Source organism: Protopterus annectens, chromosome 10.part0 (genome assembly GCF_019279795.1).
Source record: "Protopterus annectens isolate FY-2018-M chromosome 10.part0, PAN1.0, whole genome shotgun sequence".
Taxonomy (NCBI): domain Eukaryota; kingdom Metazoa; phylum Chordata; order Ceratodontiformes; family Protopteridae; genus Protopterus; species Protopterus annectens.
Genome location: NC_056744.1, coordinates 1824003078 through 1824024511, shown reverse-complemented (window position 1 = coordinate 1824024511; position 21434 = coordinate 1824003078). Strand labels below are relative to the sequence as shown.

Genomic DNA, 21434 nt, shown 5'->3' with positions numbered 1-21434 from the left:
CCTTACATTAGGGAGAGTGAAGAGATTCGACACGGCTGTACTGTGTCCTTCCATGTCACTGATGCAGTGTTCCTTACATTAGGGAGAGTGAAGAGATTCGACACAGCTGTACTGTGTCCTTCCATGTCACTGATGCAGTGTTCCTTACATTAGGGAGAGTGAAGAGATTCGACACAGCTGCACTGTGTCCTTCCATGTCACTGATGCAGTGTTCCTTACATTAGGGAGAGTGAAGAGATTCTACACAGCTGTACTGTGTCCTTCCATGTCGCTGATGCAGTGTTCCTTACATTAGGGAGAGTGAAGAGATTCGACACAGCTGCACTGTGTCCTTCCATGTCACTGTTGTAGTACTCCTTACATTAGGGAGAGTGAAGAGATTCTACACAGCTGTACTGTGTCCTTCCATGTCACTGATGCAGTGTTCCTTACATTAGGGAGAGTGAAGAGATTCTACACAACTGTAATATGTCCTTCCATGTCACTGATGCAGTGTTCGTTACACGAGGGAAGCACAAAAGCTCAGAAAGAAGATTAGGGTGGAGGAAGGGCCAGCAGAGCCTTCTAGGAACCCATGAAGAATGGCCCTAGTAAAACCAGCTCTAGCCCTGGATATGACACCCAACTTGTAATGTTTGGTAAAGGTATGCACCGGAGACCAGGTAGCTGCCTCAAGGATAGAATTAGTATACAAACCCTTGAAAAAAAATACCAGAAGAAGCCACAGTCATAGCAGAGTGACCCTTAACCACAGAAGGAAGGCTCTTAGAATGATACGAATATCAAAAAAAAAAACGGCTTTAGAAATTCAGGAAGAAATATCGCCAAACCTCAAGATCTAGGATGAAAAGAAACAAGAAGCTGATCAGATTTTCTAAAATCTTTAGATTTGTCCAAATAAAATTTGTGCCATCTATGCACATCCAAATTGTGCAACACTTTCTCACTAGCATAGCTGGCCTTAGGCATAGGCCAACTAGGTGGCCGTCTTGGGCGCCGCTCTAGTAGGGGCACATTTCGCTCTAGTAGGGGCACATTTCCAGTATTTATTTTGTGCGGTGGTGGTGCTGCGGTAGCGTTGTCACCTCACAGCAAGACGTTGTCCCATTCGATTCTCAGCTAGAGCGTCTCCTGTAGAGACATGCATGAATGGGCATACCTTCGTTGAAGGTTATGCATTAGGGCTGGCAACTCAGCATGTAAAAATCAACTGCCAATCATAAGTGGACTGGAGTTCCACTGTGGCGACCCCTAACCGGGAAAAGCCAAAAGACACAACAACAACATTTGGTATAGGTAGATCAAGATGGGGACACCAGGTGGTGAGGTGGGGGGCACCTTGGAGCCCTTTTACCTAGGGCACCAGCTGACCTAAGGCCACTCCTGCTCACTAGCTGATTGCGGAGAAGGGGAAAACATGGGCAAATTTATCGACTGATTAAGAAACAACTCATTCAGCACCTCAGGCATAAAAGGATTGGTACGAAAAGTCACTGTGTCCTTATGAAAGACTAAAAAACAGAGGAACAGCCATAAGGGCTTGCAGCTCAGATACCCGTCTAACAGAAGTAAGAGCTTACAAAAGAACAGTCTTCCAAGAACAATGCTGTAAGGAAGCTGAAGCAGCAGGCTCAAAAGGAGCCAGTCAACTTCAAAACAAAATTAAGATCACAGGAAGGAGAAACAGGCTTCCTGGGAGGTTTAATACGAGGGACACCTTTAAAAAAACTGTTTGACCTCGAAACTCAAGTCCAAAGAAGGAGTTAAAAGCAGACAAGCAGAAAAAGCTGAGAGGTGGGCTTTAACAGAAGAATATGCCAACCCAGCATTCAGCAACTCACACAAATAAGAAAGAACCAAAGAACATCCACAGTAAGTGGGTCCAGGTTACCACTACTCTGTAGCTGGACTAGGTATATACTCTCCTTCCTTTTCTATCCACTCACCCCTTCCCTCTTCTTGCCTAACTTCCACCCCCCACTCCATATAGCTACCTCATTCAAGGAGGCGCCATCTTTATTCTACTAACCTCCCCCTGGCTGCTGTGCATCCCTGGCTCCAGCGTTTCGCTGTGTCCTACGCTTGTGATCCTGCCCATCCTGCTCTACCCTTCTGAATGCTCCCTACCGGAAGGCCACACTAAAGAAACCACAACCAAGGACATTCTTAAACCAAATTAAACTCCCATCTGCTCCCAGCAAGGAACTTTCTTTGAAAGTATGTGTTATTCCTAACCTTGTAAAGATTTCAGGTAGTAGATAATTACTAGTAGGTCGCAGCGTGCTTCCCTGCCAGGTTAGCCTGCAGCCAAAACTCCCCCAATTCCACCCCTTTTCTTGTCTTTTGATCAACCCTGCCCTCCCTATGTATTTCTACACTTTTACTGTCTCACAATAAGCTTCCTCCCCCTAACTGGATATTGAGACTGTGTTGCTTCTATCTAACTGCCCACTAGGTGGCGCTCCTCTACCTTCCTACTGCCCCTGCTTCTCCTGCCACTCACCTCCTCATTTTACCTACTTAGTTCCATTGCTCCTCTTCTACTGCCCTCTTCCCTACTATCTCTCTCAGGACTACCTTTCCACAGTTTTCTTCCACTCAGAAAACACCCACCTCTATCCCTCTCACAACCTACTATCTTCTCCTACTGTCATTCTTCTATATCCCTACCTACAACTGTACTTCTCTGTCAATCTCTCAACCTAATACACATCTCAGCAAACTTACCTTCTGCTCTCTCTCTACCGATTGTTTTCTCACTCCTTCTCCTTCACTTGTCTCTTCCTGCTCCGTTCGCCCTACGGGCTCACTCTGCTCCCCTACCCCCAATTCCCACCCATCCCCAGTGACCCTAACCTTATACTTGCTCGGCCACACCCCCAACATTCTCACCTCCAATCACATTTTCCTGCCTTGTTCACACCTACTGACTCTCCACTCCTGTACTACAGCCACACCCATCCCCTACCACCCTAATTACTTCTAATTTCCAACCTTGCTAAGCTCAACAAACTTAATATGCCCTTCACTTTTAAACTACTCTACTCACTGCTACTCCTTAACATCCTTCTTTTATACTATACTCTTACTTCCTATGAGTATCTTACCCTTAGCAGATCTCCTAATATATCTAAACACACTACCACTGTCCTTCCATCTGAACAAACCTATATTAACCTCCTGTCTACCTGCCCTTTCCTTACCCCTCACTATCACAGAATACTCCATAACGGGTATCACATAACAAAAAAGTTCTACCTAATACCCTTTAAAAACTCAAAAGCACGTCCACTCCCACAAACACTCCTACTGTTACACGGGGACATTCACCCCAACCCTGGCCCTGAAAATTCCCTCCACCACTCCCTCGCTAACCAAACTACTAACCTCTTGAGTTCACCTTTCTCTTCTAACTCTCATACAATAGCGCACCTAAACATTCGTAGCATTAACAACAAAATCACACAACTCCATGCTTTAATTGACTTCTACGCATTTGATATCCTCTGTCTTACTGAAACCTGGCTTAAACCAGGTACCAAAGACAATGAATTTACCCCACCTGGATATAGCATTTTAAGGCAGGATCGTCTAAACAAAAAGGGTGGGGGAGTTGCCTTACTCTAGAAATCTAAACTGCAGGTGTCCTCAATCGACTCCCTGCCTCCCTCCCCTGCCAATGCTGAAATACTCTGCTGCAAATTCCAAATAAATAAAAGCAAAGCCATATATATATGTTCCTATACCCCCCCTGGCAACAACTTAAATACACTTGAAAACATTCTTAGCTGGCTCACCTGCAACTTTCCTCTGGAAACCATAATATTAGGAGACTTTAATATTGATTGGAACTCCTGCATAACACCAAAACCCACCTATCACTTACAATCTCAAACAGGCTATCTATCGTACTATACGTAACAAAAAAAAAACTTTAACCTTCCTACTTTCCGTAATGAACTCAGAGTTCAACTGATCAGCTCTAAAACACCTCCCCCTAGATGAAGCAGTTACCCTTTTCAACAACACATTTCTCCAAATTCTTGACCGTCACACCCCCCCGGCTTAATTAGAACAGGATCCAAAGCTGCCCCTTGACTTTCTAAAGAAACCAAGCAAACTATGCTATTAAGAAACAAATTATGGTCAAAATGGAGAGCTACAAAAAACCCAACGGACCATCAAAACTTCAAACACCTTAGAAATACTACAAAAAACTCACCAATCTTGATAAAAAAAATTATTACCTTCAATATCAACAAAATCAAAATCTTAACCCCAAGAAATTCTGGTCAGGAATCAATAAACTGCTCCATCCAGGGAATACCAAAACACCTACTCCAACTAACCTAGCTCAGACCCCTCCCAACATAATTGCCAATACATTCACCAACTTCTTCTCCGAAACAGTCACCTCTCTAGCAAACACCATGGCTCCCCCCACTTCCCTTCAAAAGACCTCTCCTCAAATAAACACCCCCACTCTAAAATTTAGTACAGTATCCACAACCTATATACGTAAATTACTCTCAAAACTTAAACCATGCACTCCATCAGCCGACCAACTACCAGCCGAATATCTGCAACTAGCAGCAGCAGAACTAGCATACCCAGTCTCCATCTTAATTAACAGAACAATAACTGCATAAAAGAGGAAACATTAATGAACTTACTAATTTCCGTCCCATAGCCCTTCTATCACCACTATCTAAAATTACGGAATGTTGTATACACCAACAACTTTTAAATCATCTCTTACATAATAGCCTACTTGCAGACTCCCAACATGGCTTTAGACCTTTCTATAGCACTTCCACTGCTCTTCTCTCCTTTACAGACAATATCAACAAAAATCGCAATAACAACCTTTTCTCCTCTGCTTTATTCCTTGACCTCTCTAAAGCCTTTGATATGGTGAACCATCAACTTCTGCTAGACACTTTGAAATCTCTCTCACTTGACTCTATGGCATTGCACTGGTTTGACTCTTACTTGAAAGATAAAAAACAAGCAGTGCTTTGGGCCAGCCATCTATCCTCTCAGCTCCCAGTCACTATCGGTGTCCCTCAAGGATCCATCCTAGGTCCCCTTCTTTTCTCCATATTTATAAATAACCTATCTATTTCACTCCCAACATCCACATGTATTCAGTATGCAGATGATTCAACTCTCATCTGTTCTGCTGTATCTCCAGCTGAACTCCATTCTTCCACCCAAAAAGTCTTTACAGCAGCAGAAAAATGGTTCCAACATATCTGTCTCCTCCTCAATCCCAAAAAAAAAAAAAAAAATTATTACTTTTCTCACCTACCCTTGTCTGCCCCCTTCTCCTTCTCTGTTGTGTCTGACAATGGCACTATCATTACACCTGATTATTCCACTAAACTACTAGGCTTTACAATAGATAATCAACTGAACTTTGATTGCAACACTGACCTAAGCATCAAAGCCGTTAATAAAAAGATAGGAGCCCTCTATAGACTCAAGCCCTTTCTTACAGCAACTAGCAGGGTGTCTCTAGCCCAAACTCATCTCTACATTATTGTATGCCTCCCCATCCTTTATCTACCTTTCAAAATCTAACCTTCAGAAACTTGCCACAGCCTACCATAGCATTTCCAGATTTGCCACAGGTTCCCCATTTCATACCCATCATTGTGTTAATCTCAAAAAACTTGACTGGCTTGAACTTCAAAATCTTATTCTCCTCCATCAATTAGTTATCACCTATACAATTCTCCATTACCCTAATAATGCACCAATACTTAATAACCTTGTCACCCCTTACAGGAATCTTACTTCCCTCCGCTCAGCAAACAAACTGCTAGTCACCACTCACAAATCACACAATAGAGCTGGTGACTCCTTGTTTACAAATGTTGTTGGCTCATACTGGAACAAACTTCCCATAGAACTGACCTCCCTAGGCTCATCAAAACTTTTCAAGAAACAATTAAGGAACCATTTCAAATCTAATTGGCTATGCCCTTGCTCTAATCCTGACTGACCTCAGCACCCATCTCTCTTTGTAGCCTCTCCATTACTTTTCTACTTTGTCTCCACTACTAGTATTCAGTCCTCCTATGTAGCTCACCTGGTATCCACTTAGATATTACTTAGTATCCACTTAGACATTACTTAGTAGTATCCACTTAGACATTACTTAGTAGTATCCACTTAGACATTACTTAGTAGTATCCACTTAGACATTACTTAGTAGTATCCACTTAGACATTACTTAGTAGTATCCACTTAGACATTACTTAGTAGTATCCACTTAGACATTACTTAGTAGTATCCACTTAGACATTACTTAGTAGTATCCACTTAGACATTACTTAGTATCCACTTAGACATTACTTAGTATCCACTTAGACATTACTTAGTATCCACTTAGATATTACTTTTCCTATAACGTCTCTTCTCTTTACTTGATACACTACTGCAACCTGCCATTTCTCCTCTCACTTAAACCTACACGTTGCTCCCTGCTGTGCAAATCTATCTCTTAAAACTTGTGCCCTGGCACAAATGTTTTATCATAACTGTTAATACTATTTATATTGTATAGACCTTTGTGTGTGTCACCACCTTCTCTCTTTTCAATATTACTACTCCTGCTTTTGCTAATATTATGGGAATAGGAATCCACACAGTATTTTAAGAATTTTACATTTCTGTAAAAATGCTTCTGTATTGTGACTATCCTACATTCAAATAGTTCTTTAGATCCTTATAATTTGTATCTTACAGTGATGTATTTTATGTAATGTACCAGTATATAGTGGAGCTTTTCTCCTCGGGCCTCTGCTGAAAATGGACATGTATCCAGCCAGACTAGCCTGGTCAACAAATGTAAAATAAATAAAATAAAATAAAATAAATAAAATACCAAACAGAAAACCTCTTCCCATTTGGGCAAGAAGGATTTCCTAGTCATGATTTTCCTGGCCTCCTGCAGAACCTGAAGCATGTCCTCAGAAAAAAAAAAGATGCCTACAGGGATTCAAAACCCTATCACCCACAGTTTCAGTTGAAGACTGGACAAGTGGACATGGTGAGTAGGTCTACCCTGTGAGGTAACTTATGACGATTGCCCTTGGCTAACTGCAGAAGAAAAGGGAACCAGCGCTGTCTGGGCCAAAAGGGAGTCACCAGCAAGATTTTGGAAGCATCCTGTTTTATCTTGCATGGGACTTTTGGAATGACAGGAAGGGGAGGGGAAGGCATAAGAAAACATCCCCTTCCATGAAAAAGACAGGGTGGGTGTCCACCATCCAGGCCAGAGGACATGGATTCCTAGCACAAAACTGAGGAAGCTACCTGTTCAGAGGGCAGGCAAAGAGACCTACTTCAGGAATACCCAACTCGTGGATAATGTCCTGAAACACATCCCTGTGAAGCATTCACACATGAGAGTGCGTTATGGACCTGCTCAGGGAGTCTGCCACAAAATTCTGACTTGAAGAAATGTACACTGCCTGAAGTGTGATTTAGTACTGAATTGCTAACTCCCAAAACCTGGAGTGCCAAACTGCAAAGCAGATAGGACCTTGTCCCCCTGGTTTGCTGATGTACCACATCACTTTGGTGCTGTCTGTAAAGATCTTCAAGCGCCCTAGAGAAAAAAAAGAGGATGACAAGCAGCGAGGGTCACCACAAGAGCTTGCATCTCCTTGATATTGATGTGCTCTTTCAAAGAGGATGACAAGCAGTGAGGGTCACCAGAAGAGCTTGCATCTCCTTGATACTGATGTGCTCCTTCAAAGAGGATGGCAAGCAGGGAAGGCCACCAGAAGAGCTTGCATCTCCTTGATACTAATGTGCTCCTTCAAAGAGGATGGCAAGCAGTGAGGGCCACCAGAAGAGCTTGCATCTCCTTGATAATGATGTGCTCCTTTGAAGTGGACAAGCAGTGAGTGCCACCAGAAGAGCTTGCATCTCCTTGATATTGATGTGATCCTTCAAAGGAGACGACAAGCAGTGAGTGCCACCAGAAGAGCTTGCATCTCCTTGATACTGATGTGTTCCTTCAAAGAGGATGACAAGCAGTGAGGGCCACCAGAAGAGCTTGCATCTAATTGATACTAATGTGCTCCTTCAAAGAGGACAAGCAGTGAGTGCCAACAGAAGAGTTTGCATCTCCTTGATACTGATGTGCTCCTTCAAAGAGGATGACAAGCAGTGAGGGCCACCAGAAGAGCTTGCATCTCCTTGATACTGATGTAATCCTTCATAGAAGATGACAAGCAGTGAGGGTCACCAGAAGAGCTTGAATCTCCTTAATATTGATGTGATCCTTCAAAGGGGATGACAAGCAGTGAGGGCCACCAGAAGAGCTTGCATCTCCTTGATACTGATGTGCTCCTTTGAAGAGGACAAGCAGTGAAGGCCACCAGAAGAGCTTGCATCTCCTTGATACTGATATGCTCCTTGAAGAGGACAAGCAGTGAATGCCACCAAAAGAGCTTGCATCTCCTTGATACTGATGTGCTCCTTCTACTGCTGAGGAAACCAAAGGCCCTGCATCTCTAGGTTTCCAAAGGATACTCACAACCCCCCATCTGAGGCATCTGTGAACAGCTCTTGAGAAAAAAGTGTGGTTGAAACTCAGTTGGTGAATCCACCATTAAAATTCCAACTTGAGACATGAAAGAAGAGGGATTGGAAACTATGAAGGATGACGAGCCAAGTTGACTTCAGATACCACTGAGCTTTCTCATGTGCAGTCTGGGGAAAGGAAGCATAGGGATGGTGGATGCAATGAATCCTAGAGCCCTAAGAAATTCCCCAGCTGAAATCAAGACCAGAGAAAGAAGGGACTGAGAAAAGAAAATTAGAGTCCAAGCCTTGGGACGAGGCATGGATGCTAGCATAGGAATAGTCTGGATCCTGCATCCCAGAAAAAAAATGATCACATGACAGGGACAGGAAGGACTTTTGAAAATTTACAGCGAACCCCAGGCTTTGCAACAGAGCGATGACCCACTGAAGGTGCTGTATGTAAAAGAATCTCTGGAGACGGGGCTTGAATAAGCAGGTCTAAAATAAGAAAAGACCTGTATGCTTTTGAGCCTGCAAAAAAGCAATTACGGGAGCTAGGCATTTGGTGAATACTCTTGGGGCAGTAGAGAAGCCATAAGGCAAAGAAGAGAAGTGAAAATGCCAGGAAGCAAGAGAGAAACAAAAACTTCTTGAAAAGGGAATGAATATGGATATGGAGGTAAGCATCTCTGAGATCCAAAGAAACCATAAAAGCCTGAGGAAGCAGAAGAGGAAATAAAGTCAGAAAGGATAACATTCAAAAGGAAGGAACCTTCAGAAATGTATTCAGGTGAGAAAAATCCAAAATGGGTCTCCACATGCCCTCTTTCCCGGGGACCAAAAACATTCCAGAATAAAAACCCTTCCCTCTTTGAGCAGCGGAATGAATAAAAAGGCCCTGAAGTACCTCTGGAAAAGAGCTCAATTGGTCTTGAGGTGGCTAAGGAATGCCCATGAAGGGGGGGGGGGATTTCCAAACCATGAAATGCCCCTGGCGAATAATAGAAAGAACCATGAGTCCTGGATTATGCTTAATCAGACAGGAACAGACAGAGAAAGATGATGTGAAAGAGGAATGTGGCTGGAAAGAATTTGGTAGTCAGACAGCACCTGATTTATCAGGAAAGGAAGGCTTCTGAGCAGGAGGGGGGTCTGTGTAGATTTAGTTGGAGGAACCCTCTTACCACCTTTCTTGCCTTTAGGAGGAGGAGGAAGAGACTGCCTTCTAACAAAGGCCGGTTTATTAGGATAGTTTCTCTCAACCTTTGGCACAAGGGAAAAACATTCAGGTCCTGTAACGCCTTGCCTTGCTCCTGCAGGGACTTAAACAAATCAGCTGCAGCAGCATCAAACAAAAATGTATTGTCCAGAAGAGCATCCATCAACATAGCCTTCATATCATTAGGCAGAGGTTGAAGTCATAGCCAGGAATATCTCCCCAACACACAGCAAGAAGCAGCCCTAGAAGGAGCATGTGCTGCGTCACAGCTACATTTAAAGAAATGGTGAGCTACCTGGGAAGAAACCCCCTGTTGGCAGAAGTCTTAGCCTCAGAAGCAGGAAGGCAAACCTGAGAAAGGATGGCCAAAACACATCTGGTCATATCAGTCCGATAATAGCCTGAGAAAGGAGGGCCAAAACACATCTGGTCATATCAGTCCGATAATTAACAGCCCGAAAGGCTAGGGTAGCTGAAGTATAAACCTTTTTACACAGCCTTTCCATAGTCCTGCTGTCTTTATCAGAAGGAAGAAGTTTGGTAGAAGGCAGTAATTTAGAAGCTTGTCAGATGCCACAGAAGCCACCAAAGAGTCAGCAGATGGACATTTATAAAGGAATGTGCAGTCATCAGGCACTTTATAAAAGCTGTTTTTTTAGGAGCAGGGGGCTGAGAGTCTGAGGCCTGAGATGCAGATGAAAAGGCATCCAATAAAATGTCCAAAACAGAAGAACAGCAGAGTCCAGGAGATTCCATTTGAAGGAGCTCACAATATCTCCTCTGCTCTTCAGAAACTTGGGAACAATCCCATTTACAGAATTCCATCATCCTGGTAATGGATTCTCAAAGGGAATCTCCTCAAAAGGAGATTCAGGACTAGCATACTAGTCTTCCTCAGAACCATAATCCAAAGGGGAAGGAATCTGGGTAGAACAGGCCAGGGATTCCTCATCAGATTTCACTTCAGAGGAATCCTGATCCTTACACCTTTTGAGGGAGGAAGACCACCAAGGAGGAGCCAGGACAGAGACCCCATGAGGAGGCTTTAAGGCCATAAGAGTACTGAACAAACCCTGTGCAAAATTCTGCCATTCACTTTGGGGGTCCTTGGAAGCAGAAGAAATATGCTTCATCTTTTGCTTCATTTGTAAAGGGATGTCCATCTTATGAAAATTAGAAGGCTCCGACACCAGCCTACACTCAATCACATTCGGGACCTCTTACCTAACCAGTATCTGAAGAACTCCCCCTAGGCCCTTCAGTGACAATCAGCTGCGGTTCCCCCTGGGCATCTGAAAGGAACATCTACAAGGCCTCCAAGGGCATGTGGGAAACAAGATCCATGCAGGCCTCTGAACTGGTCATGGCAGAGAAACCCAGCCCAGAAACCGGATGATCCTCCAGGCTTTCACCAGCCTCAAGAGAGACATCTGGTGGAGGAGGTACAGCTGAAGAATCTGACCTGACTTTTTTAGCCTGCTTCTTCGAAGATGGCTGACCCTCAGGCTGGGAAGTATCTTCCATAGTGTCTTTGGCTAAAAGCTTTAGACATTGGTTTTCAAGACAAGTGGTGAGGGATAAAAGACGACTACGTAAGGTCTTTGGAAAAAAAGCCTGATAAATAGTACAGGACATATGGTAGTAAGAAACTCCTAAAACAAAATAAGCACTGTTCGCGGTGGTCTTTATGGGGGAATCTGTCTCCCACACTGGCATTTACCCTTTCTGGATGACATGAAACCCACAACAACACAAACGCTGAAACCAAAAAACGATAAGTCAAAAAACCACAGCAGCGCACTTATTTGAATGGCTAGGTAACCAGCAATGACTCTGCGATCAGACCTACGATCAAAGATGAAGTGTTTGGACTGGTGGCTAAGTAGTTCTGATTACCTTTATGCCCTACGCCTTGCGTGGGGAGCATACCTGTGATGTACCTCATAGCAAGAACAACCTAAAGGCTTGGTATACCGACCGGACGTTGGACCGCCCATGGCAGGGGATCCTTGTATTAAGAATACTGCAACAGTGAAACGAAGGACATGTAAAGTTACAACAGGTAAGGATTCTGTTTTTAAAACTACCATTTCATGTTAAAATAGATTTTGAAAGGAAGTCTGCCAACAATCGGACACTAGACAGAGTCAGAAGTTTCTACTTAATGTAAAATGAGACTCACATTTTTGTTCATTTGAGAAATTTGACTATTTTAATTATGTTATACCACTAATTACGCTTCAGTCTTTACAGTTTATATCAGATGCACTTCAATGGCTTTCAGTAAAAGAATCTACACCCATGACTATGCTATTTCTAAGAGGGATAAAAATAATGCCCTTTTTAAGCATTCACTGAATTCTGTTAATTTTAAGAAATGTATTTTATATATTAGATTATGTTGCCTTTAAATTTTATGGAGGAGGCCTGAGCAATGCTTTGGGTTACAAAGAGTAAAACTGACAAGTGTTATTCAACTCCAAAGTATTTCCAGGGTTGAATGAAGATGCAAATTTTATGGATGTAGTAAAAACACACAAACATAAATGGGTAATTTTATTTTGTTCGTATTAGTCACTTTTATGTATGGTGGAGACAGACAGCTTTTAATGAGTCCTACATTTATATAATTTTTGTCAAGTCTCTGTGCACTGATTTGAGAGAAGAAAGCACCTAAATTGTTAAAGTTAGAATTTTTTTTTATCATGTCACTTGCCTTGGTGCATTTTTTCCTTGTGTTCCGTGTTAGCATGCCTGCTCTTGGACATTTGACTTCTGTTCATTTTAAGCCTAGTAAATGTGAAGCTATGGCCACTCTCCTACCTCCCTTGACAGGAGACTGAAGGGGGAGGGAGGGCTGCTGAAAGATTGATTCGGACAGACAACTATATTCCCATACCAAAGGTTAACTCCACCATTTCTAAAAGGAAAGTATCCATCTAGAGAGAGCAAGAAAAGAGAGTTCATTCTTTAAAAGGTAGAAACCTAGTCAGGACTACTGCACTGCTGTGAGGGATGTAACCATGCCATGCAGGCCTGAAAGTCAAGAATTTTACCTGTGCTGTTCTGAATGTAGGTGTAAAGGATTGTGTATGCATTTAATTCAGAGCAGATGGTGTTCTGTGTGGACAGAAGGTGAGCACTGGTGTGGGGGTGTGGATACCACAGGAGGATCATCACTGGGCAGATGAGAACCATCAGGCACTGCACGGGGTCACACTAATAGGACTGTCCTTTGTAATAATGGCAGGATCGTATTCTTATTGCATCTAAGCTGCGAGTTGAACAAGAGACCTGTGAGTTATGGGGAATCTGAACTGCAACACAGCAGTGCAAATGCCACTGGCGAAAATGCCAAGCACTGACCAGAAAAGGCATGCAGAGGTGCCAAGCTCTAGTTAATCGGTAAAGGAAACAATAAGAAATGCCAAGCTCTAGACACAATGCAGAGAAATCAGAGCAAAATGACATGCTCAAGATAACAGGCAAAGGAAGCCGCATGAGATCTCAAGCTCTGGACACCAGGAAGACGAAGCAGATTGAAGTGCCAAGCTCTAGACAACATGCAGAGAGAGTTGCCAAGCTCCAAGCACCAGGCAAATGAAGCAGGAGAAAGTGCGGAGAACTACATATAGGAATCGGCATACGAGACCAAACAGCAGCAATGAAGACGCAGGAAAAAGTAACAAGTAGCGGGAGCTGGAAGCAGGGAGAGTCCATCAGCAGCCACAGGATGCTGGGTAGGAACCAAAGTACCAGCAGCAAAACAAAGGAGACAGAGTAACATATCACAGGACAGTTGCAGGAAGAGGACCCAAGCACCTGCAAAATGAAATGTTAACTTCCAGGCACAAAGCAGAAGAGCCAGGGTGAGGTAACAACTTTCAGACACCAACAAGTAAGGCAAACTCTGAAGCACCAGACAGCATCTAAAGAAGGCAGGATGACCTGTTACACTGATCTGACTTGGGCATTTTCCTTATTTGCTGCCAGATGGGAGCGGTCAGTCACCTGACAGATATCACTACATTTAACTAAGGAGCATGGGTGAAATCCAAATATTATTTCTTTCAGGCTGACAAATTCTAGTAGTATAATTGCAAGAGACTAGATCTGTGAAAAAAATAAAGCTGAATCTCTGCAGTCCTGATGTACTGATCAAAGTTCTAGGTACTGTAAATGCCATCTCAAGAGAGCCAATGAGATCTTATACTGCATAGCTACATGTGCTGAAGAACTCTAAAGTCAGATGAATTTCACCTGCTAAGTCATTACCCATATGTCATGGGTTGCCAAATAAATAGGAGTGGAGTAACAGGTGGCTGAATTATAATAATACAAGCTTAAGAGTAATGCAGAGACATTAACAACGCTGCTGTGACCAAGAAAAAAAATGACTTCTGTTTTACCTACAGTTAAATTTAAACCTGTCATGAATCCTCAGCCTTCCAGCAGTGTCCCCCCTTTGCCTCTCTAGAACCTTCCTTCGCTTTAACTTCACATTTCCACTTATCATAGTTTCATAGGTGATTATTAGACTTGCAGACCTGGGGACCACTGTGGAGCCTAGTCCAAATCCCAAAAACAATATCTGGTCAAGTGACTTGCTCAAGGCCACATTGCAGACTCATGAGGGCTGAAGGAATTAAACCACGTACCATAGGAACTACAGCTCACTGCCTTAACTCCCTGTGCCAGCAGGATCCCCCTGACAATGCCGTGTGCCAACCTTCAAACCTCTGTGCATAACACAGCTAAGTCCTGCCTCCTACCTCAACTTACATACCCCTCTCATCAGTTTAACAACATTGCACTCTGCATTTACTACCCTTCCCTGAGTGGCTGGGCACAGTGCTGCAGAGGCTGCCTTACCACCCCTGACCTCAGTGTCTCGACTGTCACCCCTAGTTATGTACCTCAACATTTACTTATTTAGTTACCTCAGCATCTTGACTACACTGGACTAAAGTGATTACATCACAACAAACAAGGGATCCAGTCAGGACTATAGTAACTCATTTTGTTTAAATGTGCACATGCACACCCAAGTGTGTAAAGTTGTTTTTATATAGAGCTCTTGTCCACCACCAAGTCTGTTATTCTACGGTAATGGTACAACATATGCACCCCGCCTATGGTCACAGATAACTCACATTACCAGAACACAAAAACAACTATGTCCTGCAGGAATGGGTAGGCCAATTTAACAATAATCCATGACTGGGTCTGGGTACAGCAGGATTTACCCATGGTTGACACTGTTTGATCATGAGGGTGAAGCCAGAAAGATTAAACAAAGCCAAAGTAAATCCTTTATTACCCACACACACAACTGGATTATTACTATTATGCAATGACATTACTTAACAACAAAAATCTTGCTTTTAGAAATAATGCCTTTGTACAGAAGAACTTGAGTGCTCTTCCGCCTGCTTCTGATAGTCTGTGGCATCAAAGACACATGCGTGGCATGCTCTGTGGCTGCCCAGCACAATGCTCTCTCTGACTTTTTTTTCTTTTTTGTTTTTGTTGTCTACATGGGTTGAATAGGCTTTGATAAAATGTGTACACCTTTGCCTCACATTTAAAAATACAATGTTTTGTCTGGTGGATTCAGACGAGGAGTCAAGTCAGTAAATTAACGGCAAAATCTGTGCCAACAGGTAAGCACTGCCAATACATGCCATGGGTTGGGAGGGTGGCCTAATGGTTAAGGTATTTGCCTTGCAAACACAAGGTGCAGGGTTTGAGTCTCACAAGGGATAACTGGCTAGGCTTAAAATGGTTCACAAGGGTAGTTAGCTTAGTACTAATCTATGAACCTATGGAGCTCTTTACTGTGGCACTCATGGCTTCAACATTTATATGTTTTGTTTTATTTATTTTAGTACAGCGTATTGTTCTGCTCCATGGAGCAGTTTACTGGTGTTAAATTCACCAGACTTGTTCCTGTGAGGAACACTCGATTTACCATCAGCATGTTGATTGGTTTGCCAAATCAGTGTGCAGGTTCTGGAATACTAATCATCAATTATTGTATAATAAGCACCAAATCATAGCTGCACAATGACCATATGTGTTGAGCTGTAATCAGATGTCATCCAATAACCTGGTTGTCTAGCATCCTTGTGCTGAGACTGTACAGTACAGACCCCTGGTATGGCTCATAACTCATGCTATCCTTCCTGTATTACGCGGTTGTTACCAAACACTCCACTGGGGAATGGTGTAAGAGGCAGCAGAGTTTACACTAGAGCAGTACAATTCACAGACCTGTAAAATACTCTTTGCCAAGTACTAAAAATAAAACTTAAAAGAAATTATTTTGAAATCTAAATGTTCTTCAGCACAGACACTTAAATAATATTCACAACACTTACTCCTTGAATGACAGCAGTGTTCTTATTCTCAAACCTGAGAGCTTGAATCCTTCACAGTACGAACTCACTCTTTTCTCAATGCCATTATAAGGCCCGTAGGTGATTAACAATGTGCACTACTCACCGCTTCCTTGGGTGGACAGGTCAACATCAATGCCACGATTGCCTGCAAATGCCATCTCAAGAAGGCAAGTTATGAGTCCTCCATCACTAATGTCATGTCCTGAGCTCAAAATACGTTCTGCAAAGGAGAAAATTAGGACAATTCATTATAATGCATTAAGGAAAACAAAACCATCTGCAGAGATAAAATGGAGACAAAGATCAAAGTCATAAGGTCTGCTCCTACAAAACATGCACACACACTTCAACAGTTGCTTTATTCCCACAATAACTATGGAGTCTGCACAAACATGGGTCAACTTTTTGTCAGTTTGGCAAACTGATGACCGCACAAAAACAATAACCCAAGGAATCAGAGGGCTTCAAAAGGGGAGGTGGGGAGAGTATGAAGCGACCAATGAAAGCTATCTTCTGGAGGTGACAAATTAGGGAAGCCAGTGTATAGGATGAGGAGACCCTCAGGAGAAGGCTGTCAAGTACTTCCCAGGCACATTCAAAGACTTTATGCAGTGAGTGTGATTCCAGTTCCAGCATGCCCTGCCTCATGGGGGAGTAAAAACATAAGACAACCTGATCTGCAGAAAGAGTCTGAGGCTCACATCTCGGTCTTTCTTCTCTAGGCCACCAAGCTGGGATCAAAGTCTAATGGTGAATATACTACAGAAAAGTAAAACCCCACAGTCCAGTGGGGAGGGCAGGAAACTGCTGACGTACAGAGATATTTCAACAAAATATTGTTCTTGAGAAACACCTTCAGAATGTCTCACTCTATTTTTATTTTATTTATTTTTTTATCCTTTGTTGACCGGGCTAGTCCCACTAGGCTAGTGGCATCTTTTCAGGGCAGAACCAAGACGGTATTTTTATACTACTAAGTCAATTTGACCGGGGTATTGGGGAACTTTCCCTACTCTTCTTGACAGGTGCCATGAGATCTTTTACATTCACCTGAGCTACCACTAACTCAAGCAGATGGGACTTCTATACAATGTCGTAATGGACAGACATTCTATACAATGTCGTAATGGACAGACAAAACACTCAGGGGTTCAGCACCCCCAGCACCCCCCCCAGCCACACACACACACACAAAGCTGGACTGCAATGTTCACAATCCATCTACCTTAAAACATATGCTAAGCACAGATTTTTGAAAAAAAATACTTATTTTCTGTCAATTTACCTACTAAATGATTTTATAAAGCATTTTAGTTATTCATTAAAAAAGTCTGATATTGACTTGAATTGGCCTCTCACAAAGTGTACCTCAATGAAACAACGATGCAAAAGGACTTGAGGAATAATTTTACGAGCAAGTATTTTGTAAATCTACCTGATACAACATTATATAAAATATTTAACCAATAAAAAGAAAATAAAATTAAAATTCAAAGGACAGCTGCTAAAATAACAGGGAAGAACAAGATCCGTCAGTTACTACACAGGATTAAGGCCATGAGCTGTTAAGCTACTTCCTGTAGTTTAGGCTTGAATCCCTCATCCTCCATTTGCCTAGTTTATGTCTCTGACCAACTCACTTAACCAGACAGTGCTCCCAGGTCACCCCTGAGAAGGGACATTTGTGTTTTATCTTGTAGGCTTACCATGATAATCTTTAAATAAATGACAATGCAAGAAAACCAGTAACAAATATTAAATGTTTATTGCTGTATTACAAAAAAAAAAAAAAAACACAGGAACTGAGATTTTAGAACAATATGTGGTGAGAAAACAATTCATATAAAGTTTTTTTTTAGATGAGTGATCTGTTAAAACTCTACTGAACAATACACTACCAACTCGGTGCCCATATCCTACGTGTACTTAAGTTAAAACTCTACTAGACAATATACTGCCAACTCCATGCACAAACCCTACATGTACTTGTATTAAAACTCTACTAGACAAATATACTACCAACTCCGTGCCCATACCCTACATGTACTTACATTAAAACTCTACTGGACAATACACTTCCAACTCCGTGCCCATACCCAAAGTGTGCTCATGTTAAAACTCTACTGGACAATATACTACCAACTCCGTGCCCCTATCCTATGTGTACTTACAGAACACAAACTTGGCAAGAAAGCATTTATCAGTACCCTCTCTCCACAGCCCCCAATATCTACCAGAACTAAACACTGCAACTACCTTATACAACTGATGTACCCCTTGTGTCTTTCAGAGATGTAAAATTCCTCCCCCTGACAATATTACCTTTCCCTGAGGTATCAAGAAGGTTGACATCTACTTTCAAGCAGTTTCAGGTGTTTGGCCTATTTATCTTTCTCAACCATGCCTCAAAAATCCAGACCTACACTATGGGTGGTCAACCGTGTAAATGTTTCATTCAATCTTACTCCCCAGAAATCATGAATCAAACTGTGGCAGGGTCAGTGCTGTAGCTGTCCCTTTCAATCTTAACCCATGGATCACGAACTACAGTGTCTCAGGGTCACTGATGTGCCTGTCCTTCCTAATGCTGCCTCAGAAATCATGTACCCCACAGTGGCAGGGGCAGTATTCTAAGTGTCCTACCCATCTTTGCCTCATGGATTAGTAACTACACTGTGGCAGGTTAGGAATGGCATTATGACAGGGTCACTGCTGGATCTGTCCTTCCTGTCCCTGCACCAAGGACTGAGAATCACACTCTGGTAGGGTCACTGTTGTACTTGTCCTTCCTGCCTCTACACCAAGGATTAGGAACCACACACTGTCAGGGTCACTGATGTACCTATCCTTCCTGGCCCAAGAATCAGGAACCACAGTCTGGCAGGGTAAATATTGTACGTGTCCTTGCCGTCACTGACCCAGGGATCATGACTCGCACTGTGGCAAGATTACTGACATTCCTGTCTTTCCTGCCACTGCCTCAAAGGTCATGCACCACAAAACAACAGGTTCACTATAGCAGTCCTTCTCTGGAGTTATGTACCACACTTTGGCAGGGTTAGCAATGTAACTGGCTTTTCGATTTCGGCTCCAGAGTGGAACATGATCACTGCTATCTAATGGTTCTCACGGCCCTAACTTCCAACACCTTTTAAGTAAGTAGCAGATCGAGAACGTCAGCTTAGTTGTTACAGTATTTGCCTTCTGCTCAAATCCAGCTTGCACCATCTCTCTTTTCCTCCCTACTCTGTATTCAGACAACCTTCAGATGCACTTCACCGCTGGAATATTAACGTTCTCCATCACCGCAGCTGCTCCCGACTCCACCATGAAAACCATTACTTCTGCTTTTTCTCACACATCTAGAGTTTACACACGTGGTCAGCCACTATTCACATCTAGGGTTTACACATGCAGTCAGCCACTATTCACATCTAGGGTTTACACACGCAGTCAACCACTATTCACATCTAGGGTTTACACACGCAGTCAGCCACTATTCACATCTAGGGTTTACACACGCAGTCAGCCACTATTCACATCTAGGGTTTACACACGCAGTCAGCCACTATTCACATCTAGGGTTTACACACGCAGTCAGCCACTATTCACATCTAGGGTTTACACACGAGTCAGCCACTATTCACATCTAGGGTTTACACACGCAGTCAGCCACTATTCACATCTAGGGTTTACACACGCAGTCAGCCACTATTCACATCTAGGATTTATACACATGGTCAGCCACAACTCACATCTAGGGTTTACATACGTGGTCAGCCACTACTCACATCTAGGGTTTATGCACGAGGTCAGCCACTACTCACATCTAGGGTTTACACACGCGGTCAGCCACTACTCACATCTAGGGTTTACACACGCGGTCAGCCACTACTCACATCTAGGGTTTACACACGCGGTCAGCCACTACTCGCACCTAGGATTTACATACGCAGTCAGCCACTACTCACATCTAGGGTTACACACACAGTCAGCCATGACTCGCGTCTAGGGTTTACATATGCAGACAGCCACTAGAGGTCCTCAGGTTTATATGCAGCAGTTTTCTCTCTCTCTCGCCTAATAAAAATCTTCCACAGTACTGCTTAATGCATTTTTGGTTTAAAACCGCTACAAATCCTCTCCTAAACATCCTTAGAAAAGGTAATATCATATCCCAATTCCCACAGCAGCATCGAATGTTCAGATATGGCTGCAACATTAACAACAATGCTCATAAGTACCATGTAGGGGTTTACTTACGTTACCCAAAGGCTTGTGTGGCACCACCACCCTCTAAACTACTTTACGTTTTTTAGTACATTTTGTGTAACTTAAAATCACACTTGCATGGCTCATCACCCCACCTACTAATACCCACTGTGTTTCTTCAGATGAAGTCTTTACTGCCATCTCACTCTCCTAACCCTCCTTTTTATTTTTTTTTTAATTTCCTCTTTCTTCTTGTCTTCTGTCTTAATATCCCGTCAAAGTTCAAAAGTGGGATCAATCCATCTGTGACGACAATAGCGAAGATCTGGACGTTCCAATACAGCGATTACCTGTACTTATACCCACCTGGTATATAAACGGACTTTCAACATCTCATGGCTAAAAGTTCTGCACATTACTTCTTTTGTATATCTGCCTTACACTGTGTTTTATTCACCTTGACTCTAAGTCTGTAACTGGTCCACTGAGATCAGTGTACTACCCAATAAACACATCCAAATAATAATAATAATAATAAACTCAACTCCCGCTCAGCTGACTTCTTACAAATCCTGCTTGGAACTTTGGTACTTTATCATGTTGTTTCTAGAATGTTTAAATGGGCACTGACCTGGCAACAGTACCAAAACTGAAGGTCAAGATGCAATTAGCCGCCTGCAAAGAATGTGCGTTAATTCTGACAGTACCTCCACACCAAAACGGTACAAGCTGTAAAATAGTTAAAAGGACAGTTTACTGAATGGCAGCTCTCAAAAATGGCTGTTTAAGACTTAGTGCTGCTTGAGGTCAGAGAGGATAAATACTTTTTTTCTTCAGAGTACTGTACCCACAAACTGATTTATTGTTTGCCTGTGTAAAGGAGTAAATTTCCTGGACCAACTAATCCAACAGCAGGAAGGGAAGGGGAATAAATTAATTACTGGAGACGTGGCCAGAGCTGAAGGGAGGTAGGACTAAAGTTCCACAGTTGGTGCAAGGTAAATCAGTAAGGGTCGGTGGTCAAGGGCACAAGAGCACGTGAATGACAGGAAGATTGG

General features: G+C 42.8%; 1 protein-coding gene across 4 annotated transcripts in view; it reads right to left on the bottom strand.

The window, feature by feature from the left end:
• The window catches only part of PFAS (phosphoribosylformylglycinamidine synthase), a 517919-nt gene that overhangs the window by 187320 nt on the left and 309165 nt on the right, over positions 1 to 21434 (bottom strand). For all 4 annotated transcript variants that reach the window (XM_044086680.1, XM_044086681.1, XM_044086677.1 and 1 more), the window contains one exon: positions 16268 to 16384. In XM_044086680.1, coding sequence (XP_043942615.1) covers positions 16268 to 16384 — 117 coding nt within the window. The remainder of the gene's footprint in view (positions 1 to 16267; positions 16385 to 21434) is intronic.